The sequence below is a fragment of the Dromaius novaehollandiae genome, chromosome 12, assembly GCF_036370855.1.
Source record: "Dromaius novaehollandiae isolate bDroNov1 chromosome 12, bDroNov1.hap1, whole genome shotgun sequence".
Lineage (NCBI taxonomy): Eukaryota > Metazoa > Chordata > Aves > Casuariiformes > Dromaiidae > Dromaius > Dromaius novaehollandiae.
In genome coordinates this window covers 3,079,287-3,098,513 of record NC_088109.1, presented here as the reverse complement: position 1 = coordinate 3,098,513, position 19,227 = coordinate 3,079,287, and the positions used below count along the sequence as shown (strand labels likewise).

At 59.0% G+C, this 19,227-nt stretch overlaps 1 protein-coding gene across 4 annotated transcripts; it reads right to left on the bottom strand.

The window, feature by feature from the left end:
- Positions 1-768: 768 nt before the first annotated feature.
- On the bottom strand, positions 769-19,221 carry NPRL2 (NPR2 like, GATOR1 complex subunit). 4 transcript variants are annotated; one of them, XM_026105366.2, is made up of 13 exons: positions 15,118-15,221; positions 14,217-14,325; positions 12,874-12,990; positions 10,815-10,868; positions 10,323-10,475; positions 8,027-8,115; positions 7,592-7,692; positions 5,371-5,543; positions 4,878-5,003; positions 2,923-3,044; positions 2,559-2,684; positions 1,520-1,643; positions 769-1,049 (listed from the first exon to the last, which is right to left on the bottom strand). In XM_026105366.2, exons 2-12 carry the CDS (start codon positions 14,286-14,288, stop codon positions 1,553-1,555), a joined length of 1,224 nt encoding a protein of 407 aa, XP_025961151.2. In that variant the 5' UTR covers positions 14,289-14,325; positions 15,118-15,221; the 3' UTR covers positions 769-1,049; positions 1,520-1,552. The 4 variants fall into 4 exon arrangements, with proteins under 4 accessions (XP_025961151.2, XP_025961152.2, XP_064374726.1 ...); XM_026105367.2 differs by having other exon boundaries at positions 769-1,029; XM_064518656.1 differs by having other exon boundaries at positions 769-1,643.
- Positions 19,222-19,227: the final 6 nt, after the last annotated feature.

Sequence of the window (19,227 nt, the reverse complement as noted above, 5' to 3'; positions counted from 1 at the left end):
TTTTTCCCTGCTCGTCCCGCCACGCTGCTCTGGCCAGGCTGCTGGGAGTGACTGGCCCGAGGCTCGGAGCCACTGTGGCTGCCCAAAGGCTTCCTGTCCCCACGTGCAAACGCGGCTCGCTCTCAGGGAGCGTGGAGCGGCCTCGCTGGCTCCAAGGTGGTTTCCTGCCCGCGCTGCAGGCCCGGCAGTGCCTCCGAGCCTCGCCGGCGGCTCTGAGACGTCACTGCTTTCTCAGAAGCGGAGACGGGGCCCTGCCAGTGCTTGGGCTCTCTCAGCCCCCCCTCGGAAAAGGAGCTGTGTGTCCCTGCCCCGGGCAGTGCCAGCTCCTGCCTCCCCCGGGTGCCCCGGAGCCGTGCAGCCGGCTGCAGGAGCGCTGACTGTTGGTGCCCTTGCCTGGTACCCAACCGTTCATGCCGCTGGTGGTGAAAGCAGAGAGGGAGCATCTTCCTCGGGGCCTGCGAGCTGGCAGATGACAAAACCCTGAGAAGCTCATCTGCTCTGTCGTAGCGAGGTCCTCGTGCTAACCACATCCTCTGCCTCCCTCCCCGCCGCTGCTCCCGTGACAGTGCTGACAGATAGGAGATGGTGAGGGGCCCTGTCCCCACCCGCAAACTCCTGTGAGCGCAGGGCAGGGACAAGCACAGAGCCTGGTCAGAGAGGGCTTGGCTGTTTCGGTAACCACACTGTCATTCGCTGGGTTTTGGGTTCTCTGGGATTTCTTTTTTTGTCTGTCCGGGGTAAGAACTGACACACAAAGCACCCCACACGCACGAGGCAGCGGAGGAAGCGGTTTATCTTCTTCAGCCTGCGCGTGCCGGGAGGTGCAGGAGGGAGCTGAAGGCCCGCGGGGTGCACAAACGCTCCTGCTGCTCCCGGGAAAAGCAGCGTGGCAGCGACAGGAGAGGCTGAGCCTGGGCAGGGCGGCAGCAGCAGGGCCCCTTCAAGCTTGCCAAGTCTTTCCGGGGCGCTTGGAGTTGCGGTTGAGAGGATGGGGCCTTGGCAAGGCGCCTGCAGCAGCCGCTTGCTGCGCTGTGGGGCAGAGAGCAGCGCTGCTGGGGAAGCACAGACCTGCCTCGCATAGGGCACCAGGTGACTGAAGCAGCAGCAAGTTTGCTATTTCTTTCACCAGATAATGCTCCAAGGTTGAGATCTGCCTTCCTGTGCGGAGCAGGCAACATCCCAAGGAGTTAGTGAGGGGCTTCAGCTGGACAAGCCGGGCTGGAGCACCCTACGCTGGTGGTGGCAGATACGGGCAGGACTGGGGTCAGCCCATGTCTCGCTAAAGCAGGTGCAAGGCCAGGAGGGTGGCTGCGAGAACGGCCCTGTGTCACCCTTCTGGATGCTCCCCAGCTCCCGGCACCCTGACTGCAGATACGATTGTGCCTCCCAGCGCCCCCCTGCCACTGCCCCAGAAGCCTGGTGCACCCCAGGGCCGAGGGCAGCACCCGCCCTGCTGTAACCGGGGACCTTTGCTCGCTTCTCCTCAGGTAGCTGCGCTGCTTGCAGGGGAAATCTCTACCTCTCCGAGGCCCAGGCTGGACTCCAATCGCAGCTACGCGTTCGGGTCGGCCGCTGGCTTCGGTGCCTCGGCCAGCAGGTTGCAGGCTGCCTTGTGCTTCTGCCAGTGCTGGACCTGGCACTCCCTGCGGAGGGGAGCGCCGCCGCTCAGGGCTGGCCCGGCTCTGCCTCGAACCGGGGTGCCCGCAACTCAAACAGGACCGCAGGGCCTCGTCCACCCAAGCAAGCTAAGCAGCGACAAGGAGCAAACCCTGCCACTGACACCCCTCTGGGTGCCAGAAACATGGCCCTGCTGCTGGCCCCAGCCACTCTCTGCTCTCCGAGAGGGTCCCTGGGCACTGCACAGCATTTGTCACGGCTATAGCACTAGCCCAGCAGGCTTTTTGGATACAGCCCCCAGTCCTGGGGGCTAAGAGAGTTTAGTGGCCAGACGTTGCCAGATGGTTCAGGACTAGAGAACATTTAATGTAGTGCCACAGACAGAGCTGCCATGTCCCAGCCCACTGCCCACCCCCAGGGAGCCTTGGGCACTGACTTGCACACCATGTGCCCTGCTCATGGCCCCCAAGGCCCAGGGGATGGAGACAGCGTCACCACACAGCCGGGGGTGGGGGGGTCTGCTGCTGCTCTTGTTGTGGGCTGGCAGACACCCAGTCAGTCAGCTTGGCACCTTGCAGCAGCAGTACAACGCTTGCCAGCATCCCCACCACCACCGTCTCGGCACAACAGCCCTGCCCTAAGACTCAGAGAGGTACATGGCAAGCGGAGACCCAGCAGCGCTGAGCGGGGCTGCCAGCCCTTCCCTGGTGGCACCTCTTGGGACCCGAGGAAAACCCCTGCAGAGTTCCCTGAGGAGTGCTGTGGTTTTCAGCCTCTCAGGATGCAAATGCCTGCACAGCTCCCAAGGGGAGGTGAGGCTCCAGGCAGCAGATGGGAGTCTGACAACCAGCTGGCTTCCCTTGGCCCTTTCACAGCCCCCCTGCTCCACTCTGCAGTGCCCCGGGGAGCAGGGAGGCACTGGGGACAGCAGGACCCCTTACCGTGTGCAGTACCACTCGTTCCGGCAGCGAGAGCACCGCTTAGCCGCCTCCGCGCCGCACACCCTGCACCTGGGCTTGTCGGGGATGAGAGCCTCCATCATGTCCAGGCTGTACGTCTGGGCCCACCTGCATCGGGCAGAAAGGGGGTGAGGCCGAGCATGGGGACTGTCACCAAACAACAAGCAGTCCTGGCTGCACCCTGCCACCGAGGAGACGGACTAACCCTGCTCCGCTCGCAGCTCTCCCCCCGGCTGGCATCTGTTCCCCCAGTGCTGAGCTCCAGCCCCCGCTAACTGGGATGCTGGCTGCCCTGAGCCTCCTGCGTGCAGGCAGCAGAACGGGCTGAGATGGGCCACGGCCTTACCTGCGTGCCTGGAGCTTCAGCTCCTCCTCGGTAGGGCTGAACATACGCTTCACCTGGTGCTTGGCGATGGCCTCCCACTTCCCCGCGTTCTTCTTGAGAACGTGGTCCCAGATGACAGGAACCTGGCGGGAGAGCCAGAGCAGTGAACAGGCGGTGGTCACCGTCAGATCTAACATGCTGCGATACAGGGGCAATCTGGGGACAGCACTGCACATCTGCAGTGCTCTCTCAGAGTCCCCAGCCCAGAAAAAGGGAGGCAGAAGCCTTCTGGCAGACCCACTTGCCAAGCAGAGGCACTGAGCAGTCAGGTGAAACAAGCCAAAGCCTTCGGGATCCGGTTGGGAGCAAGAGTTCATTCATGAGGCCTGGGATCCCGAACAGAAAGCCCTGTGATCTCACTGCTCTGGTGAGCTGGGGCTCAGGCAGCAGCTTGAACCCAGTGCTCCAGAGCCTTTTGCCTGAGCAGATTTTTCCACTGATCACTTCCCTGAGCACAAACACCCGGAGAAGGGCCGGTCAGTATGAAAGGGAAAGCACCAGCCAAGAGCAGCGCATGGAGCTCAGGCTCTGGAGGGAAAGATGCTGCTTCAAACAGCGCTGGCATCTCTAGTAGAGTAAAAATAGCCAAGCCTCGAAGGGGAGGAGGGCTGCTCTCTAAGTCGTTGAATGGAAAAAGGCCTTTTCTTGCCTTGGCTCAGCGACAACGAGTGAGTTCACTGCTTGCTGGGCAGCGCATGGAGCCCATGTGTGCTTCCAGCTGGCTCCCCCTGCCTGCCTGCGGGGCCGAGCCCCGGTCCTTGGTGGAGGCAGGAGCAACACAAGCGCAAAAGGAAAGAGATGGAAGAAGGGCAGCAGCCCGGTCAAGGGCTGGACGAGGTCCCTGGTGTGGCAGCCGCCTGCCCTGTCCCACTGACTTGTTGGAAGCTGAGCCGGGGCACATGGACCAAATCCACAACCACCTCCAGTCTGCTGCTGCTACAATCCTCAGCGCCAACCGCTTGGCTTCGCAGTCTGCAGCCTTCCCCCAGCTGCAGCTCCCGGGCACCAGGCCGCGCCGCCAGGCCAGCCGCTGCCAGCTCCCCGCCTGGGCACACCACCTCCTCCTGAGCCACCCCTCCAGCCGAGCCGAGGGCAAAACGCTCTCCCTCCGCACAGCCAGGGCAGCTGCTGGACCTCCCCCCACCCTCCGGGGAGCAAGCGCGAGAGCCTCCCCGCAGCTCCAGCTCCCGAGAAGAGCCTCCACTGTCCCCGCTCTTTGCAGATGCCTCTCTATAGATCTGCCCTTTTCTTGACACATACACACAATTTCTCCCCCCTCAACTCATGACAAAGTGATAAAAACACTTTTCTCCAGAAGTTACCACTGCATAGATTAAAAAAACATAACAAAAAACAAACAAAACCCAGAAACCACCAAGGACCCTGTGTTGTTTGAAAGCCCTCAGGGCCCAACTCCTGAGCCCCAGACATCAGCGGGGACCAGTTTGGCTGCAGCTTCTACCATCAGACCGCTTTCTTGGCATTCTTCCGCGTGCAGCGTGCCAAGCAGCCCCAGGGCAGGGCAGTAAAAGGGACCCTTCCCAGGGAACTCCAGAATTTAGCAGGGAAACAACAACAAATGCTTAACAAAGAGTTAATTGTCAAAGTGAGCAGTTGTCTCCAGTCCATGCAGCCACTACCCCAAAGATTTAGTGCAGTCTCGACAGCTGTTTATAACCCAGCATTTCTGCCACTAGCTGTGTCTGCCTTTCTCCCCGCTTGGTCACAGCTGTAGCAGGAAGAGCGCTGTCCAGGGGGTAGAAGTTTGGGAGGGAAGGGGGAGCCAACAGGAGCCGGCAGTGAGGGGTATGAGTGAAATGAGTGCTTGGCCCTTGGTGGTAGGAAAAGGGGGTTGGGAGCTACTAGCCTCGAACCAGAGCAGCTGGGGAGATGAAGGACCAAATGAAATGGGATACCTGCTCCAGAATGAGATCCTTTTTGGGGGGAGCCGGCTCTGTCACTGCTAGGTGGCTCAGAAATCTCTGCATCTCCACCAGGTTGGGTAGCTGGTCAAGGAGGACATCTGTCAGGAACACACGGAGCTGCAGCCAGGGAGGGGAAGAGAAGAGTGAACTGAGAGTGTTTGAGATAAGGGAGCCAGAGCTGGATTACCGGCGTCAGGGGAGAAAGAGGCATCTGGGTGTGCAGGGGGTCCAGCATCGCAAGAGCAGTGATCTGTGGGGCACTGGTGGAGCCACACATGGGGGTCCCAAGGCGTGCACAGGCAGACACAAGCTTTGCCGCTGCTGGCAGGGGGTCAGATCCTACTGCTCTCATTACTGGCCCCTATAGAGCCCACCTGGGGTCCAGCAACACAGTGAGGACCCATCAGCTTGTGATGGGGAGAGATGCCCAGAGGTGCCTAGTGCTGGCAAGGCACCTGTGGCCCACGTGGCTGTCGGGGCCTACCTTGAGGAGCTGGCTCTTATTGAAGCCATCAAAGTGATATTTGCGCTGGCACTCAGGGCTGAGCAGCAGGTTGTAGAGGGCAAGCCACACCTGCCCATCGAGTTTGGTCATCTTCACCTGGTCTTCAGGGGGCACCACATGCCACGCTCCGTTCTCAAACTTCTTGAGCTCGCCTGAGGGACAGAACAACACGCTGCTCCAGAGAGAGACAGAGCTGCCAGAGGAAAGCTCGCTCAGAGGTGGGGATGCTGGTCTAGGCTCAATTCCTTACTCTGGCACAGGTAAGCCTCTCTGTCTCTGCTTGCCCCAGTTTCCCCATCCCTTTGCTGAGCACAGTAGCCTTCTTGATACTGAGACACTCTATCTTAGAGAGCACAAAAAGCATAAAGAATATGTATTAAAGCAATGAGGCTGTAAAATGAACTGAAAAAAAATCTCTGTGATATCGCTTTCTGTTCCTGGCCAAGAAGGACGGGGCACTAGCAGACAGCGGGGAGCCCAGGCCGCGGCAGCAGAGGGGCTGCTGGACGTGCATTAGATGCAGAGGCAGGGCTGTTTTGGGATACCAGCATGGCCAATACTTGTTCTTCATGAGGTTCTGCAGTCAATGAAAGCCAGATGTAGCACGAACATAACCAAAGTGATGAAACAAGCTCCAAGAACTACAGTGCTGCTCCGGGGGATGGAGGAGGATGCAGCCCTGTATCTGCACAGCGTGGAAATGCCTTTGCGCTCTCGTTTCTTTCCAGTCCCTCCCTCAGGGCCCTGGATCAAAGGTCCCTCTGACACCCCAAGCACACAGGGGAAGAGAAGGGATGCATTTCCTGGCTGGAGGAAGGAGAGTTCCCACATCCAGCTGGGCTCCTCTCAGTAGATGCAGAGCTGCGTGCTTCCCAGCAGCTCTTCCTTCCTTGCCCGTACTGTGAACCCCCTGGCGAGGCCCTTTCCCCTTGCAAGGGCTGCAGCAGGGCACGCCAGTTCCCACGCTCCAGGCTGCACAGCTGGCCAGCTGCCCCACTCTGCAACTCGGTTCCCGGCAGGGCCCAGACCCCACAGCACTGCCCCATGCACTGTGTGGAACACCCACGCGCACTGTCCCCAGCACAGACAGCTGCTCTCTCCCACCCGGGGGCCTGCAAGTGCCAGGAAGGCCTGAGCCATTGCAGGGCACCCTGGCATGGCAGCGCATGCGTGCCCCGATTCCCCATCCAGATGAACTTGGCTGGGAAAGGCAGCGCTGCAGGATAATGTATCCTCATGCTCCCCGGCCTGCTGTGCCTGAGACAGCCCCAGGTCGGGCCCCATGCCTGAGGGGTCCCTGTGGGCCCTGCCTGCACTTGGGAACATGCTCCATGGGCAGGCCCAAGAAAGGGGATGGTGCCCCCCCACTGCATAGCTGCTCCAAGGGGTGCAGCGAGGAGACTGGGGCAGGGCACAGCGACTGCCTGGGGACAGGCCTGGCTGCGGAGGCGCAGGATGCAGGGCTGATGGTGCAGGCGATGGGACAGGGCTGCCGTGAGAGGGCAGGGAACGTAAAGCCTGATCAGAGGCCCTTGGCAGGAGTGAAGCTCAATAACCAGCAGCTTCAGGGCAACCGTTTTGCTGCTTGGAAGAGCCCATGTCTGGGCTCCAAAGCTTTTCACTGTTCCAGAAAGGTACAGACAAGTTGAAACTGCCTACGTAGGCGCTACCACCGCGGTCATGCTCAGCCATGAGTCACTGAGCACTAGTGCAGACAGATAGCCTAACTCTGCCCATCAGCCTCCAAGCTCATGTTTCACTGGGCTTGAGACTGTTGCGTCTCTTTGGAAGTCAAGTCTGGCTGTCTCCTTCCAGGGAGAGGGAGGTGATAAACTGGTGTTTTTAAACCGCCCTTGTCTTTCTGTGTCCAGGATGCAACTCTTTAGAGGAACAGGTGGGGGCTGGTAGGCGTGCTGGGCTCCTGCTCCTGTCCTAGCCATGATCAGTTTGGATGAGACAAAGCCCTGTACAGGGATCAGCTTCTGGGATTGCAGCTAGTCCCCTCAGCCCAGCTGTGCTGCAGCTGCTGACATGCTCCAGGCAGGGAGCACCAGAAGGGAGCAAGAGGAAGAGGCTGGAAAGAAGGTTAGAGGGAGAGCAGCTTTCTGCAAGGGCTCCTACAGAAGAGCCATCTGTAGATGCAGGCCCCAGCAAGACACCACAGCGCTCCAGGTATTACCCTGTGAGACACGATCTCTACCTGCTTTGCGGCAGCTCCACGGGCAATGCTCCACCAGCTCGACAAGGAGGCAGGGCAGGTTGTGGGAGTTCAGCATCCGTGTCAGCGCACTCAGGGGCAAACTGGAGATAAAACAGGAGGGGTGAAACAGCGCTCTCAGACAAATGCCAGAACAGATACAAACACTCCCCGAAGCAACTGGGAGTGTTTATGTCGTTTGCTTCCCAAGAGAGGCAGGAAAAACACAGTAACAGTCAGAACAGCTCTGGGTTCCCACAAGTACCACAGAGCAGGGTGGAGGGCTGCATTCGCCTCCCGAGGCGCAACACCATTGTGACCACTGATACAGCCAGCTGCTGAAAGAGGTCTGGGCCTAGTGTGGGGCTGCCGGCTGCAGCCCCAGAGGGGTCTCAGACTGAGGTTGGCGCGTGTCCTCTGGCGCTCCTGGGCACCTACCTGCCCACCTGGTCGGTGATGAACCGCAGCACAGACAGGGCCTTCAGGGAAATCTCAAACTCCATCATCTCCGCCTGCTTCTGCAGCTCCTGCGGAGAGGTAAGCACAGACTCTGGATTTCAGGCTCCGTTTCTGAAACGCTACAAGGAGACGGCCCACCGGCTGCGCAGCAGTAGCCACAGACTGGTGAGAAAATCCTGTGAAGCAGACTGCGGTCCCACGTCAACTGTGGCAGCACTGCCTGTTTGCCGGGGCAGTGGCAGAAGCGCTTGCTGCCCACTGCTGCTCGTCCCTCATCTCCCAAATCTCAACAGACCACACGTGGCAGCAGTGCCACTGCGCAGGCATACACCCAGCCCTGACCCCCACCCAGAACAGCGCCCTGAGCACACAGACCCAGAACAGCGGTCCTCACATCCACCCCCCCCAAAAGAAGGGGGGGGCTGCTCCGCCCTCCCCTTCTGAGATCTCCTTGGCCTTATATGTCTCTGCAGGGACAAGGGCCATGAGGCAATCGACAGAGGAAGGTGGGGAGAAACTTGGCCCTGGAGCAGCTGCAGAATTACATCCGCCTCTCCTCGACCTGCCTCTGCCCTCCAGCTTGCTTACGTCCAAAAAATCTCCCTGTGGCTATCCCAGCCCACAGCCACACTGAGCTCTCTATCTACGCGGCCTCCCTCCTTTTCCAGTCAGCGCAGATACCACGTCCCTCCTCCGTGCGCTCAGGCTAACAGCCTGAACGTCCTCTGACTCAGCCTCTTTCGAGGCCATCACGATGTCTGGCTGAGAGGTACCAATTCATTCTTTCTGGCCCAAATAGAGCCTCTCTTCTCCAGTCGAATGCACGCCAGCTCGCATCTCCATGTGCGGAGCACTGACCTCAGCAATTCCCATCTCACCCTGCTTGTGTTCCTCTAGAGCTCCACTGCGACGGTTCCCTTCCAATTTCCTGTGGTGAAACACCTCTCCCTGTGCCAACTGCCCCACACGTTTCCAAGAGAGCCTTTGGGACTCTTCCCCTCCCACACGTCACCACCTCCCTTTCCGAACTCCCACACTGAGACATCGGTGCTCGTGACGATGCCCAAAGGAGCTTGGTTTCCCACAGCTCCTGCTGGTATCCAAACCTTATCTCTGCTGCCTTAATGCTAGCTTTTGTCTCGTCTGCCTCCGAGCGATAGCATCGGGGATCCTGCCACAGTACGCAGACATAAAGGACAACAGACTCCACAACACTGGAGAGGGCATGAACAGTTGTTTAGCACAGGGTTATCGTACAAAGAGTCAGCAGAGGCTGGAATGAATCAGAGGAAACCAGATTCCTCAGAGACAAGCACTTTTCAGAAACGTATTAGCAAAGAAAGATCATTCTTCCTTTAGTTAGTCAAAGCACTAACAGAGACCCTCAGCTGGGAAAACATTTCCTGGAAAACATCCCTATTGTGCTCAAAAGCCCTCCACTTCCTTCTCTTTTCTGGAAGAGAAGCACATGCTTGGGCGGCAAGCCAAAGGATGGACGCAATGCAGAGAGGTACTGCCAAGTTTGCAGGCTATCGCTTTAAATCCACTCTTTCAAACAGTCCTCATGACACGGTTTAAGGATAAAACTTGAGGCGCTGACAAGCAAAGTCCCAGCAGCACAGAGAGCCCCACACCAGAAAGACATGTGCAAGAGCAGCCCTGAAACACCCGATGGGAACAGCTCTGCGTTCGCAGCTGGCCCACACCAGTACGCAGATGAGGTATTTCTTGGAGAGTTTTGGAAGTTCGTGGGAAATGCGTTAGGCTGATACCCAATCACATCATACCCAGATCTAAAGAGAGAGCACTCCCATGGTTAACCCCGGTGTGCTTCAGCGGCTGCCTGAGCTAAGGCGGTCTCACAAGACAGGCAGCTATACAGAGATGTAACCATACAGCTTTCAAGAGCAACAGCAAATGCCAAATGACTGCACTGAATACTTTGCCTCAGTTTTGACTCTCTAGGGCTCCCCCAGCTCAGAGCGTCAGCTCAAAATTTGCACTGTATGAAGTGAAGCCTCAAGTTGGCACTGTCACAAGTCAGGGCTGAAGCGCTGTTGCGGGATGGAGGGAAGAGCAGCAGCTCCATGCTGAGCTGCTGGCACAGACAGTCTCTATCACCAGACTCCCTTGGAGACGGGTAAGAGGCGTCAACGTTGCGGCTAAGGGACTCTCTATAGGAAGGCCCCTCCGCGACCGTAACCGCAGCCGCTTCAGGCTGTCCACCTCCTCCATCACACACACGTCCCAACAAGCTACAGTATTTTTTCCTCACCTGCATGGACGACAGACTGGCCAGAGCCGTGGGATGGAGCTCCTCCGGGGTCACTATCTGTCCGTTCGCACTCCGAGCTGCGAGCAGGGTCAGTTTTCGGTGGCAATAATCAATCAGATCCAGAATGCTGTCCCCGGCCGACTCACAGATCTCCTTCACAACAGCAAGGGTTTCAGAGGGCCATTCCCTCACAGGATGGCCTCCAGAGCCACACAGAACAAGCCCAGCTCTTGGGCTGAACTCACAGGAGGTGAAGGTTGCCTGGGTTATCTTAAAAGCACATTTCCCCTCTCTCATCTTTGTCTTTTCTACAGTGGCAAAAAGAGGCTGAGAACGCTGCTGGGCCTGGAGCTGGTTCTCTGCCCACATGACATAGTCTCAAAGTCAAATTTTTGGGGCGAGATGGTGGCACCCCACAGTCGCCTAAAATCACAGCTACAACCTTCCACCTCCAGGGGCTCTAGACTAAAGAAAACTAAACATGCCTCTTACCTTGTAAAAAAACACCGTCTCCAAGAGATTAATGATGGAAGCTTCATGATGCAGCTGAGGGAGCAAAACGGCAAGCGTGAGGTAATGGAGTGCAGCAGTCACCGCATCCGAGGACGGAGGCAATGGGACTGGGAGCAGGGTTCTTCTACGAAGCTGCTTATATAGTTATATAATTATGCCCAAAAGCCTGGTCCAAGAGCCGAATACAGCCAAAGTAACTTGCAAAACTCTATTTAATACAGTTCATATTCATATCATAACAACACTATAATACTATAATGCTAATACAGAACCATAGTCTTCAGAAGCCACGCTCCCTGGCAGGCAGTGTTCGCTACGGCCCAAGCACTGCTCCAAGGATGCAACTGGAGCCTATTGCATGGGGACCAGGCTCTCCAGGGCTCTGCTCTGCACTGCAGTGTGAGCGCACTGAGCCGGGACAGTGCTCTGAGCTGCCGCTCTGCACCCAGCCCCACTGGGACCAGGGCAGTGTGAACAGTGCTCCCCTGAGGCTAGGCACCATGAGATAACTGCCTCGAGGCAAAGCTGCAGACAAACAGCTGCCCAGTGAAGAAACTACCTTTCCCCAGGAAGATGTTACCCTAGACTGAGAACAGGGTGACGTTTCCCAGCTTAGAGCAGATTTGTCTTAGCTCAAGGGCTGCATCCCTCCATGGGGCAATCGAGTTCCTGGGATCACTCCCTCGCCAAGAATGGCCCAAGGGACTGCTGCGCTCAGAAGCTTGCTCAGGAAGAGAAAAGTCACAGTTTTTTTTTTTTTTTTTTTTTTAACCCCAAGGCATGTAATCCCAGTGCATGCTCATGTTGGAGGCACCAGAGAAAAACGGTGCTCAAAAAGGGCAAGTGCCAGCAGGGTTATTGCTGTTTGGGAGCCAGAGTAGCGCCAAGGCAAATAGGAGCTGCAAGCCAGAAGTACAGCTCTGCCTCCGAGTGAGGCTTTAGCTGCATCCAGCAGGAGCAGAGGGCCTGCAGCTCCTGTCCACAATTACGCAGAGGGTCCGGGGTGCCAGCCCTGCCTGCATCCGAACTCTGCTGGGCCTGGGCTCCCTGTCCCTCTGGAGGGGGTGACAACAGCCCCCAGCAGGGCCCTGAGCCAGGATTACTGCTGTTTAGGGACGCACTGACTCACAGCACAGCCTGCCTGCAGGATCCTGCTCTGCGCCTTTCCCCAGGCAGGGGAGACACAGCGTAACGGCCAGTGTCTCCCACTGCCCTGTGTCAGGGGCAGGGGGCACAGAAGAACTTGTCGGGAGGTAAGTGCTTTGATGCAGGGGTTGCAGAGCAGCTGCAGTGCATCAGTGGGAAAGAGGGCTTGGCCTTCCTCCCAAAGGGCTTTGCATCCTGTCGGGAGGAGGGTCTAGGATTAGACTGGATCGGAGGCACTTCTCCTAGTGCAGGCTGTGTTTTCCCAGGGACACTGCAATAGAAGAGCTGCTCCTGGCTGTAAAGTAAGGACATGACAGGGCCCATCAAAATCCTAGAGACTGTGTTAGACTGTACCAGCCAAAAGGAACACAAGCCTGCGGGGACTGCTAACCAACAGGTGCAGAACCACCAGGGACACGAGCCTGTCACTCTTGGCTTTGGGAAAGCAGGTGCTTCCCACCGCGTCACAGTGTCCACAGCAGCTCCTCAGCCCACGGAGTTATTGAAGCATAGTGGTGCCTGCCCAAATTCCAGGCTAGTGAATGAATTTTGCAGCTTGCCCAACTCTCCTGCAGTTTCAGGGGAAAGTGATATCACTCCATGTCTTTTCCTAATGGTAGTTTCCTATGTGCTGCTAAAGAACTCCATTTCAGACCTGGGAGAAATGTTCGGAGCATGACGGTGTGAGGGATTCTCAGGGAAGCTATGAATGATGGAGGCCACCTCACCACAGACAGGCTGGCTAACCACTCTGCCTGCCGTCCTCGCAGGGCCCAGTGCCTCCTGCCTGCCCTGGCTCTTCAGCTGCTCCCAACGAACAGGCTTTTTATCCCAGTGGCAACCCCACACTGCTCTGTAACAGCAGCTTGTTCCCACGGCCTCCCCTACTCACCACCACATAGATGGGAAAGGTGCTTGTTGGTTTGAAGTCTTCCAGCCGGCACAGCACAGGAAAGATCTTGTGCTTCCAGATCTCCACAGAGATCAGCTCCCCAATGAGAACAGGAATCTAGACAGGGAAGGGACGGGGCAGTGAAGCCTTTCAGAGCAGGACAGATGCATGGGCCAGGCTGACACCCAGCACCTCATGGCTGTTTCAGTCCTGGGACACAGGATGTAGCACCAAACAGTTTGGTTTGCTACACCACCAATTTCTGAGCCTTTCCTTCATAGCACATGTTGCTATGGTGGCAAGGGAAGTGGCAGCTTGCTCCCACGGCTATCACAAGAGCAGGAGAAGCCCAGCAGGTACATCAGGCAGGGCCCAGGCAGCACATCTACTATCCATTTCCCAATGCAACAGTCGCACTTGGAAAAGGACGCAGTTTTATTGCCAGTGTTCAACTGGCACAGACTTCCGAGTGACGTCAGGGAGAAAGGCAGCCTGCAAGCACACAGTCTTTGTATCCATCTAGCTCAGAAGTCAACAGCTTTTCACCACCAGCCATTGGCCTCAGAGACCAGATGGCAGAAATAGCTTCTAGGCTTACAAACAAGGCGGGCAAAGGAGTCACTGAGCAGCTGGGCAGAACCAGGCCACCAGCACCTGCTGGTGCATCCCGGGACATTTTGGGACTGAGACAGCCTGGATATAGGGCAGAAAACTGTAACTTGGGGGTAGGGGGGAGAGTTAGGACAACAAAATAAAATCCAGAGAGGAACCGGAGGCCAACAAGTAGAAATACCACAGCTTGTCTTTTAATGTTTTTTAAAACTACAATGGCAAACTAGCAGTTGATAACTTTGCCAGAGATATAGATCAGATTCTTCACCATCGGCAGTTTATTACACGATTGCACAACGTTGTGCAGAAGACAATCCCAGCTTGGGAGCAAGGGCTGGCGCAGGGGTCACTGGTGCACCCACCCCGGGCCTCGTTTAACGCAGGTCACACTACAACATCCCTCCTGACCTTAAGATTCATGACTATCAAAGACAAAGAAGCCCGGGGAAGAGTATCAAGACAGCAATGCCAGTAGAGGCTGGGAAGGGCAAACCACAAGTAGCCAGGACACATTTCTCAGGTGGGAAAAGCCTGGCTCATGCGTAGCTACGCACAGGAAAAAGCAGGGTCCTCCCCAGCAAACACCTCCTTGTCAAAGGGAACTGGGCTGGAGTACTGGACCGGGCGTTAGATAGCAGGGATCAGGCTTGCCAGAGTTCGGCAGCAGGCCCGGCTTGGCCCCCGGATCATCACAGGGTGCCGTCCCAAGGAGACGGGAAGCCAGGGCTCACCTTGGCGTAGCTGACAAGCAGCTCTGTGAGGAGCTGCTCCCGGCCCGCGGCGGCGCTCAGGATGGCGTGCATGTTGAGCTTCTCCACGGACTCATGCTGCCGAAGCCATCTACGGAGCAGCCGGCAAAGGCGTCAGTGCCAGAGACCCCTGGCTGGCTGCTGCTTTGGGGCTCCACTGCCCTCTGCTCGGAGGGCACTGAGACCAACAGGCAAACCCAGGGGAGGTCCCACACCTGGGGAAACCTACCCCCAGCCAGAGCACCTCCGCCTCCCTCTGCAAAGTGCACCCCCAATCCCCAAGTGGCCCAAGGCTACCTGCCACCCCCAAACCCCACCCTGCCCCCTAACTCCGCACCCCAAGGCAGTGACTCCACCGAGGTAGCTCCAACCCCACCGCCCTTTGCCTGCTGGTCTACCTGCCCCCAGCCACTGCTGGGGTTCGTCCCCCAAACGCAGATCTTCCTCTCCATCTCCCCCTCAGACCCCCAGGGGCCCCCCACAAGCAGGGCCTCTCCCCTCCCTCCCCACACAGACCCCCAGGGGCCCCCCACAACTAGAGACCCTCCTTCCATCGCCCCCCCACTCCAAACGCCCGCCACCCCCAACTCCCCCCCCGTTCCGGGGTGCCCCGGACCCCTGCCCGCCGGTGTCGCGCAGCTCGGTGCCCTGCAGCGCCTGCACCAGCGCCTCGGCCTCGGCGGGCAGCAGCAGCAGCTCGGGCCCCGCGGCGGCCATGGCTGCGGCAGGCGGCAGCGTCGCTGTGGCAACGGGGCGCGCGGGGGGGGGGAGGGAGCGGGCGAGGCGCTCTGCTGCTCCCTGGCGGCGCGGGGGAGCGGCTGCAGGCTGCGGGGCCGCCCCGGGGGACGGGACCCGAGGGGGAGGGCGGCGGAGCGGAGCCCACCCCGGCTCCGGTGCCGCAGGGCGCCCCGGGGGCGGCCGTCACTTCCAGCAGACGATGATGTTGGGGTCGTTCTCCAGGCGCTCGTCCAGCTCCTTGTAACTCATGCCTGGGGGGGCAGAGGCAGCGCAGCGTGAGCGGGGCGCGTGCCGCCCCGCGGGGACCCACCGACCCTGCTCCCCATGCTCCCGGCGTGCAGCCCTGGCTCTGACAGCGCGGCATGGACCCCATCCACCCTCCAGCTCTGAGCTGGGTCTCTCCACAGTTTTAAGACTCACAAAGGGGCGGGGGAGACCCTGAGGCCAGAACGCAGCCCCCAGCACACAGCAGGCCCCCTTTGCTCCCCCGTGATCACACCCCGCGAGCTGCGTGGGGCCAAGCTGCTCACCTGTCTTACAGCAGATCTCATCGTAACTGTGGCAGCCTGTGTACAGCCGGGCCGGGTGACTCCGCTCATCCCGGGCTATCTTGACGGGGTATTTCTGGAGCCGTCGGATAAGGCCCTTCATCAAGCCAAACTGGATGAGCCTCCTGAGGGACAAGAGCAGAGAATGCTCACAGCTGGGACCTCACTGTTGACACCTCAAACATTGTCCCATCCCAGCTCACCCCACTCCCTTCTGCTTCCACCATGCGACACCACTGCACCCTCCTGCCTCAGTTTCCCCAGCTGTAAAAGCAGAGGAGGGTGCAGGGGTTTGGCACTCCCTCTCCGTGAACCCTAGCATTAACCCGCGCTTGCCCGCCCACCAACAGTGTCCGCACTGCCCTCTGGGACCGGGTAAGAAGATGCTGGCTCAGACCTTTCATCCACTCTCTGGAGCTGCAGGGTGTAGCGGGAGATGAGGTCTCGCACAGTTGTGCCAGGGCTCAGACCGCAGTACAGCTGGAAGACGTCCCTGAGGCTGGCTCGTTTGTGCCCTGCGGGGGTCAGACGCGGCTGCGGTTACTAGCCACCAGCGAGCCCCCTTCTCACCGCAGCGTGGCCGACGACGGGGTTTCTAGGCCCTGCGCTGCTTTCTGGAGACCCTGCACAGGGAGGCAGGGAGCGGGGGCAGGCAGCGCTGTGCTGGAGCACCACCCCCTCCACGTCGGGCCTGCCAGAGCCACAGGCCCCCACGCGCAACCTGGTGCGGGCTCGCCGTACCTTGCTTAGTGACGTAGGACAGACACTCTTCTTGGAGACACTTGTCATCCACCAGGTCCTGGACCTTCGGTGTGGTGCAGTACACGTTGGAGTACTGGAGGGCAAGGGAAAGTCAACTCTGCTTAGCCACAGATCGAAGAGCCAAATCTGCCCGGCACTGAACCCCGTCCCGCACTACGTGGTTACCCCAAGGGCCCAGCTGCCTGGGGAACGCCATCTGCAGCGCCGTTCCCGCAACGCTCCACGGGTAAACGGGGATAAAACGCGCGGCTTCCCCTTCTGAGCTCAGCTCAGCGCCAGGAACCCCTCTCAGCTGCGTTCTCTGTGGCGTAGAGTGCCAGGGCTGCGGCACAGCGAGGCCTCTGCCCCTGCTGGCCCACGCAGCCAAGCCGCGGGAGAGCGGCCTTCCCACGCAGCCTGACGCCCGCTCGCGGCCCCGCGCGCGCCCCGTCCTCGTTCGAGCCTGACCCACCTGGAGGATGGAGACAAGCGTGACGACTCCATAGTACCTGCAGACACAGAGGGAAACGGGAAAGTCGCAGGGGCCCTCTCTGCAACACCCACCCTTCTTCAGCGCTGGCCACATTTCCCGCAGAGGAAGAAGAGGCATGAAAACGAGCTCTTGAGCAGGGGCAGGCAGGCCAGGGCATAAGGCTGGACCCAGCCTCCGGGCAAGGAGTGATGCCGGGCCGGGGTTTTTCTGCCAACCGACCCACACAGCTCAGGAGCCACACGGGACGTCAGGCTGCCACTCCCCTTCCCCACACTCACAGCAGGTTTTGCACAGCGATGCGCACCAAGTTCAACTCCACGTCGGCTTCTGCAGAAATTTTCTGGACGTGCCGAAATCCATCAATGTATGGCAGAATCTAGGAGGCGAGAAGGCAAGAGCTAGCAGGGCAGAAGGAAATGACAGCACAGCCGCCCAAGGCATCACCCCCGAGCTCAAGAAACTCCCCAGCACCTGGGAGCACCCTGTGAAGAGCAGGATTCATCCCCAGCAGTGTTCACCTGTGTGAATGGTTTGGGAGGTGAACACTAAACTGTGCTAGTTAATGTGGTGATCTCCAGGACGGCCTGGCAGCCCCCTCTGCCTCTGGGCAGGCAGGGAACGGAGCCTGTTAAAAGCGTACTCCCCCCAGGCAAGGACACAGACCTGCTGCGTTGTGAGATCCCACTGGGAATTGAAAAAATCGTCCTTGTCTTGGGTGAAGACTGGGACATCGTACTCCTGCACAATGGGAGGGTCTGGGCGCTGCTCGATCACCTTCAGGTGGATGGTGTTCGATTCATCTGGCCAGAGAACAGGGAGCGCTCAGTTCCCACAGAAACCTCTGCTCCCTCGGGAGCTCGCTACCATCAGCCTCAGAACAGACTGTGGGCACCAGGAACCAAAGCTGCCAGCACCAGGCGAGGTTCGGCTCCCCCAACCCTCTCCACAAGGCTCCAGCCAGCAGAAGGCAAAGCCCTTGCTGCTGCTGCTGCGGCTGCCCTGCAGACCCACTGCAGCTGCGGTACCTATGGGCAAGGTGCACTTTCCTTTGGCATTCAGCTCCTCCAGCAGGATGGTCATGATTGGAACCAGCTTCTGTTTACTCTCCTCATTGGAGATGAAGCCACTTTCCAGCTAAAGAAAGCAGAAAGTCGTGTCAGCTCCTCCCGGTGCGATTACCAGCTATAGGAACCACACATATCTCTTGAATCCCTTCCTTGGCTCGTCTTCGCTGCCAGCCATAGAGAATCTCTCCTCAAACAGCAAGCAGCAAATCTAGCCTACTGGCTAGTAGAATGAAGGGACACTGCAGTGACAGCAGAGGTCCCATGACATCAACAGAGCAAGGATCTGCCAGGAACCAAAGCTGCCTTCAGAGCAGCAAGCAGGCAGGAAGCCTGAGAGCAGTTTCCTCGCTTCAAGTGCTCCTTGGTTCCCCTCCAGCTCAGAGCAGTGCGTTTGCTTTGGGCCTCGCTTACCTCCAGGGTGGTGAGGTAGCCAGCCAGCTTCTTCACTATGGGCTCCAGCGCACAGGCCTTGGCTCTGGCGTCACACACAAAGCCCAGGTTGAAGAGCAGAGCGTTTCGGCTGTACTTCTTGTGCTCGATACAGACGGGACAGCCGATGAGCTTCTTCTCCATGGCAGTCCTGTTGGAGAGACGGGCAGAACCTGCACCTAGCTCTTTGGGGAGGCAGAAGATGAGAGCCCCATGAAGGGCAAGCTCCCAGTTTGCTTTGGAAACAGAGATCCTCTGTGTTCTGCAGGAAAATTGAAGCATCTTCCCCAAATGCTCGGCCTGTTCTCAGAGTGCAAAACAGACTTTCTGAAGAACCACAAGGGAAAGCCAATCATCAGAGGGGAAACCTGCATCCCTTCTGGAACCAGCGCGGCTCTCAGCGCTAGTTTGAGTTTCCCGGGTTTGAGGCTGACAGAGCGCCACAGGCAGCGCCAGCCGCCCCCACAACGGGACGCTCGGACCCTCCGCGTGAGTATCGGCCCCACCGGGAGGGGACGCGCCGCGACGACACTCACACAGTGATGAGCTTGTTCTGCAGCTCGGGCTTCGTGATGACGTACACCTGGATGGTGTCGAAGAGCTCCCGGGAGATGAAGTCCTCCGGCACCTGCGGCACCACACACACCGCGGCCCCGCGGGAAGCGCCTCGCTGGCACCGCGGCACGTCCCGGCGCGCCGCCCTCCCCGCCGCGGCCGCGCCCCCCGGCCCGCCGCGGGCCCGGCCCCACCTGGTAGGTGATCTTGGGCCCCAGCGTGGGGTGGAACTCGCTGAAGAAGACGCACTCGATCCTGCCGCCCATGGCGGCGCCGCGCCACGCCGGGCCGGGCCGCCCCGCTGCAGCGGCGAGCGCAGCGCAGTAGCGCAGAGCGGAGCGGCGGCCGCAGCGCGCATGCGCCGCCGGCCCCAGGCGGCTCCCGTAGCGCTTCCGCGTGCGGGCAGAACACGGGATAGCCGA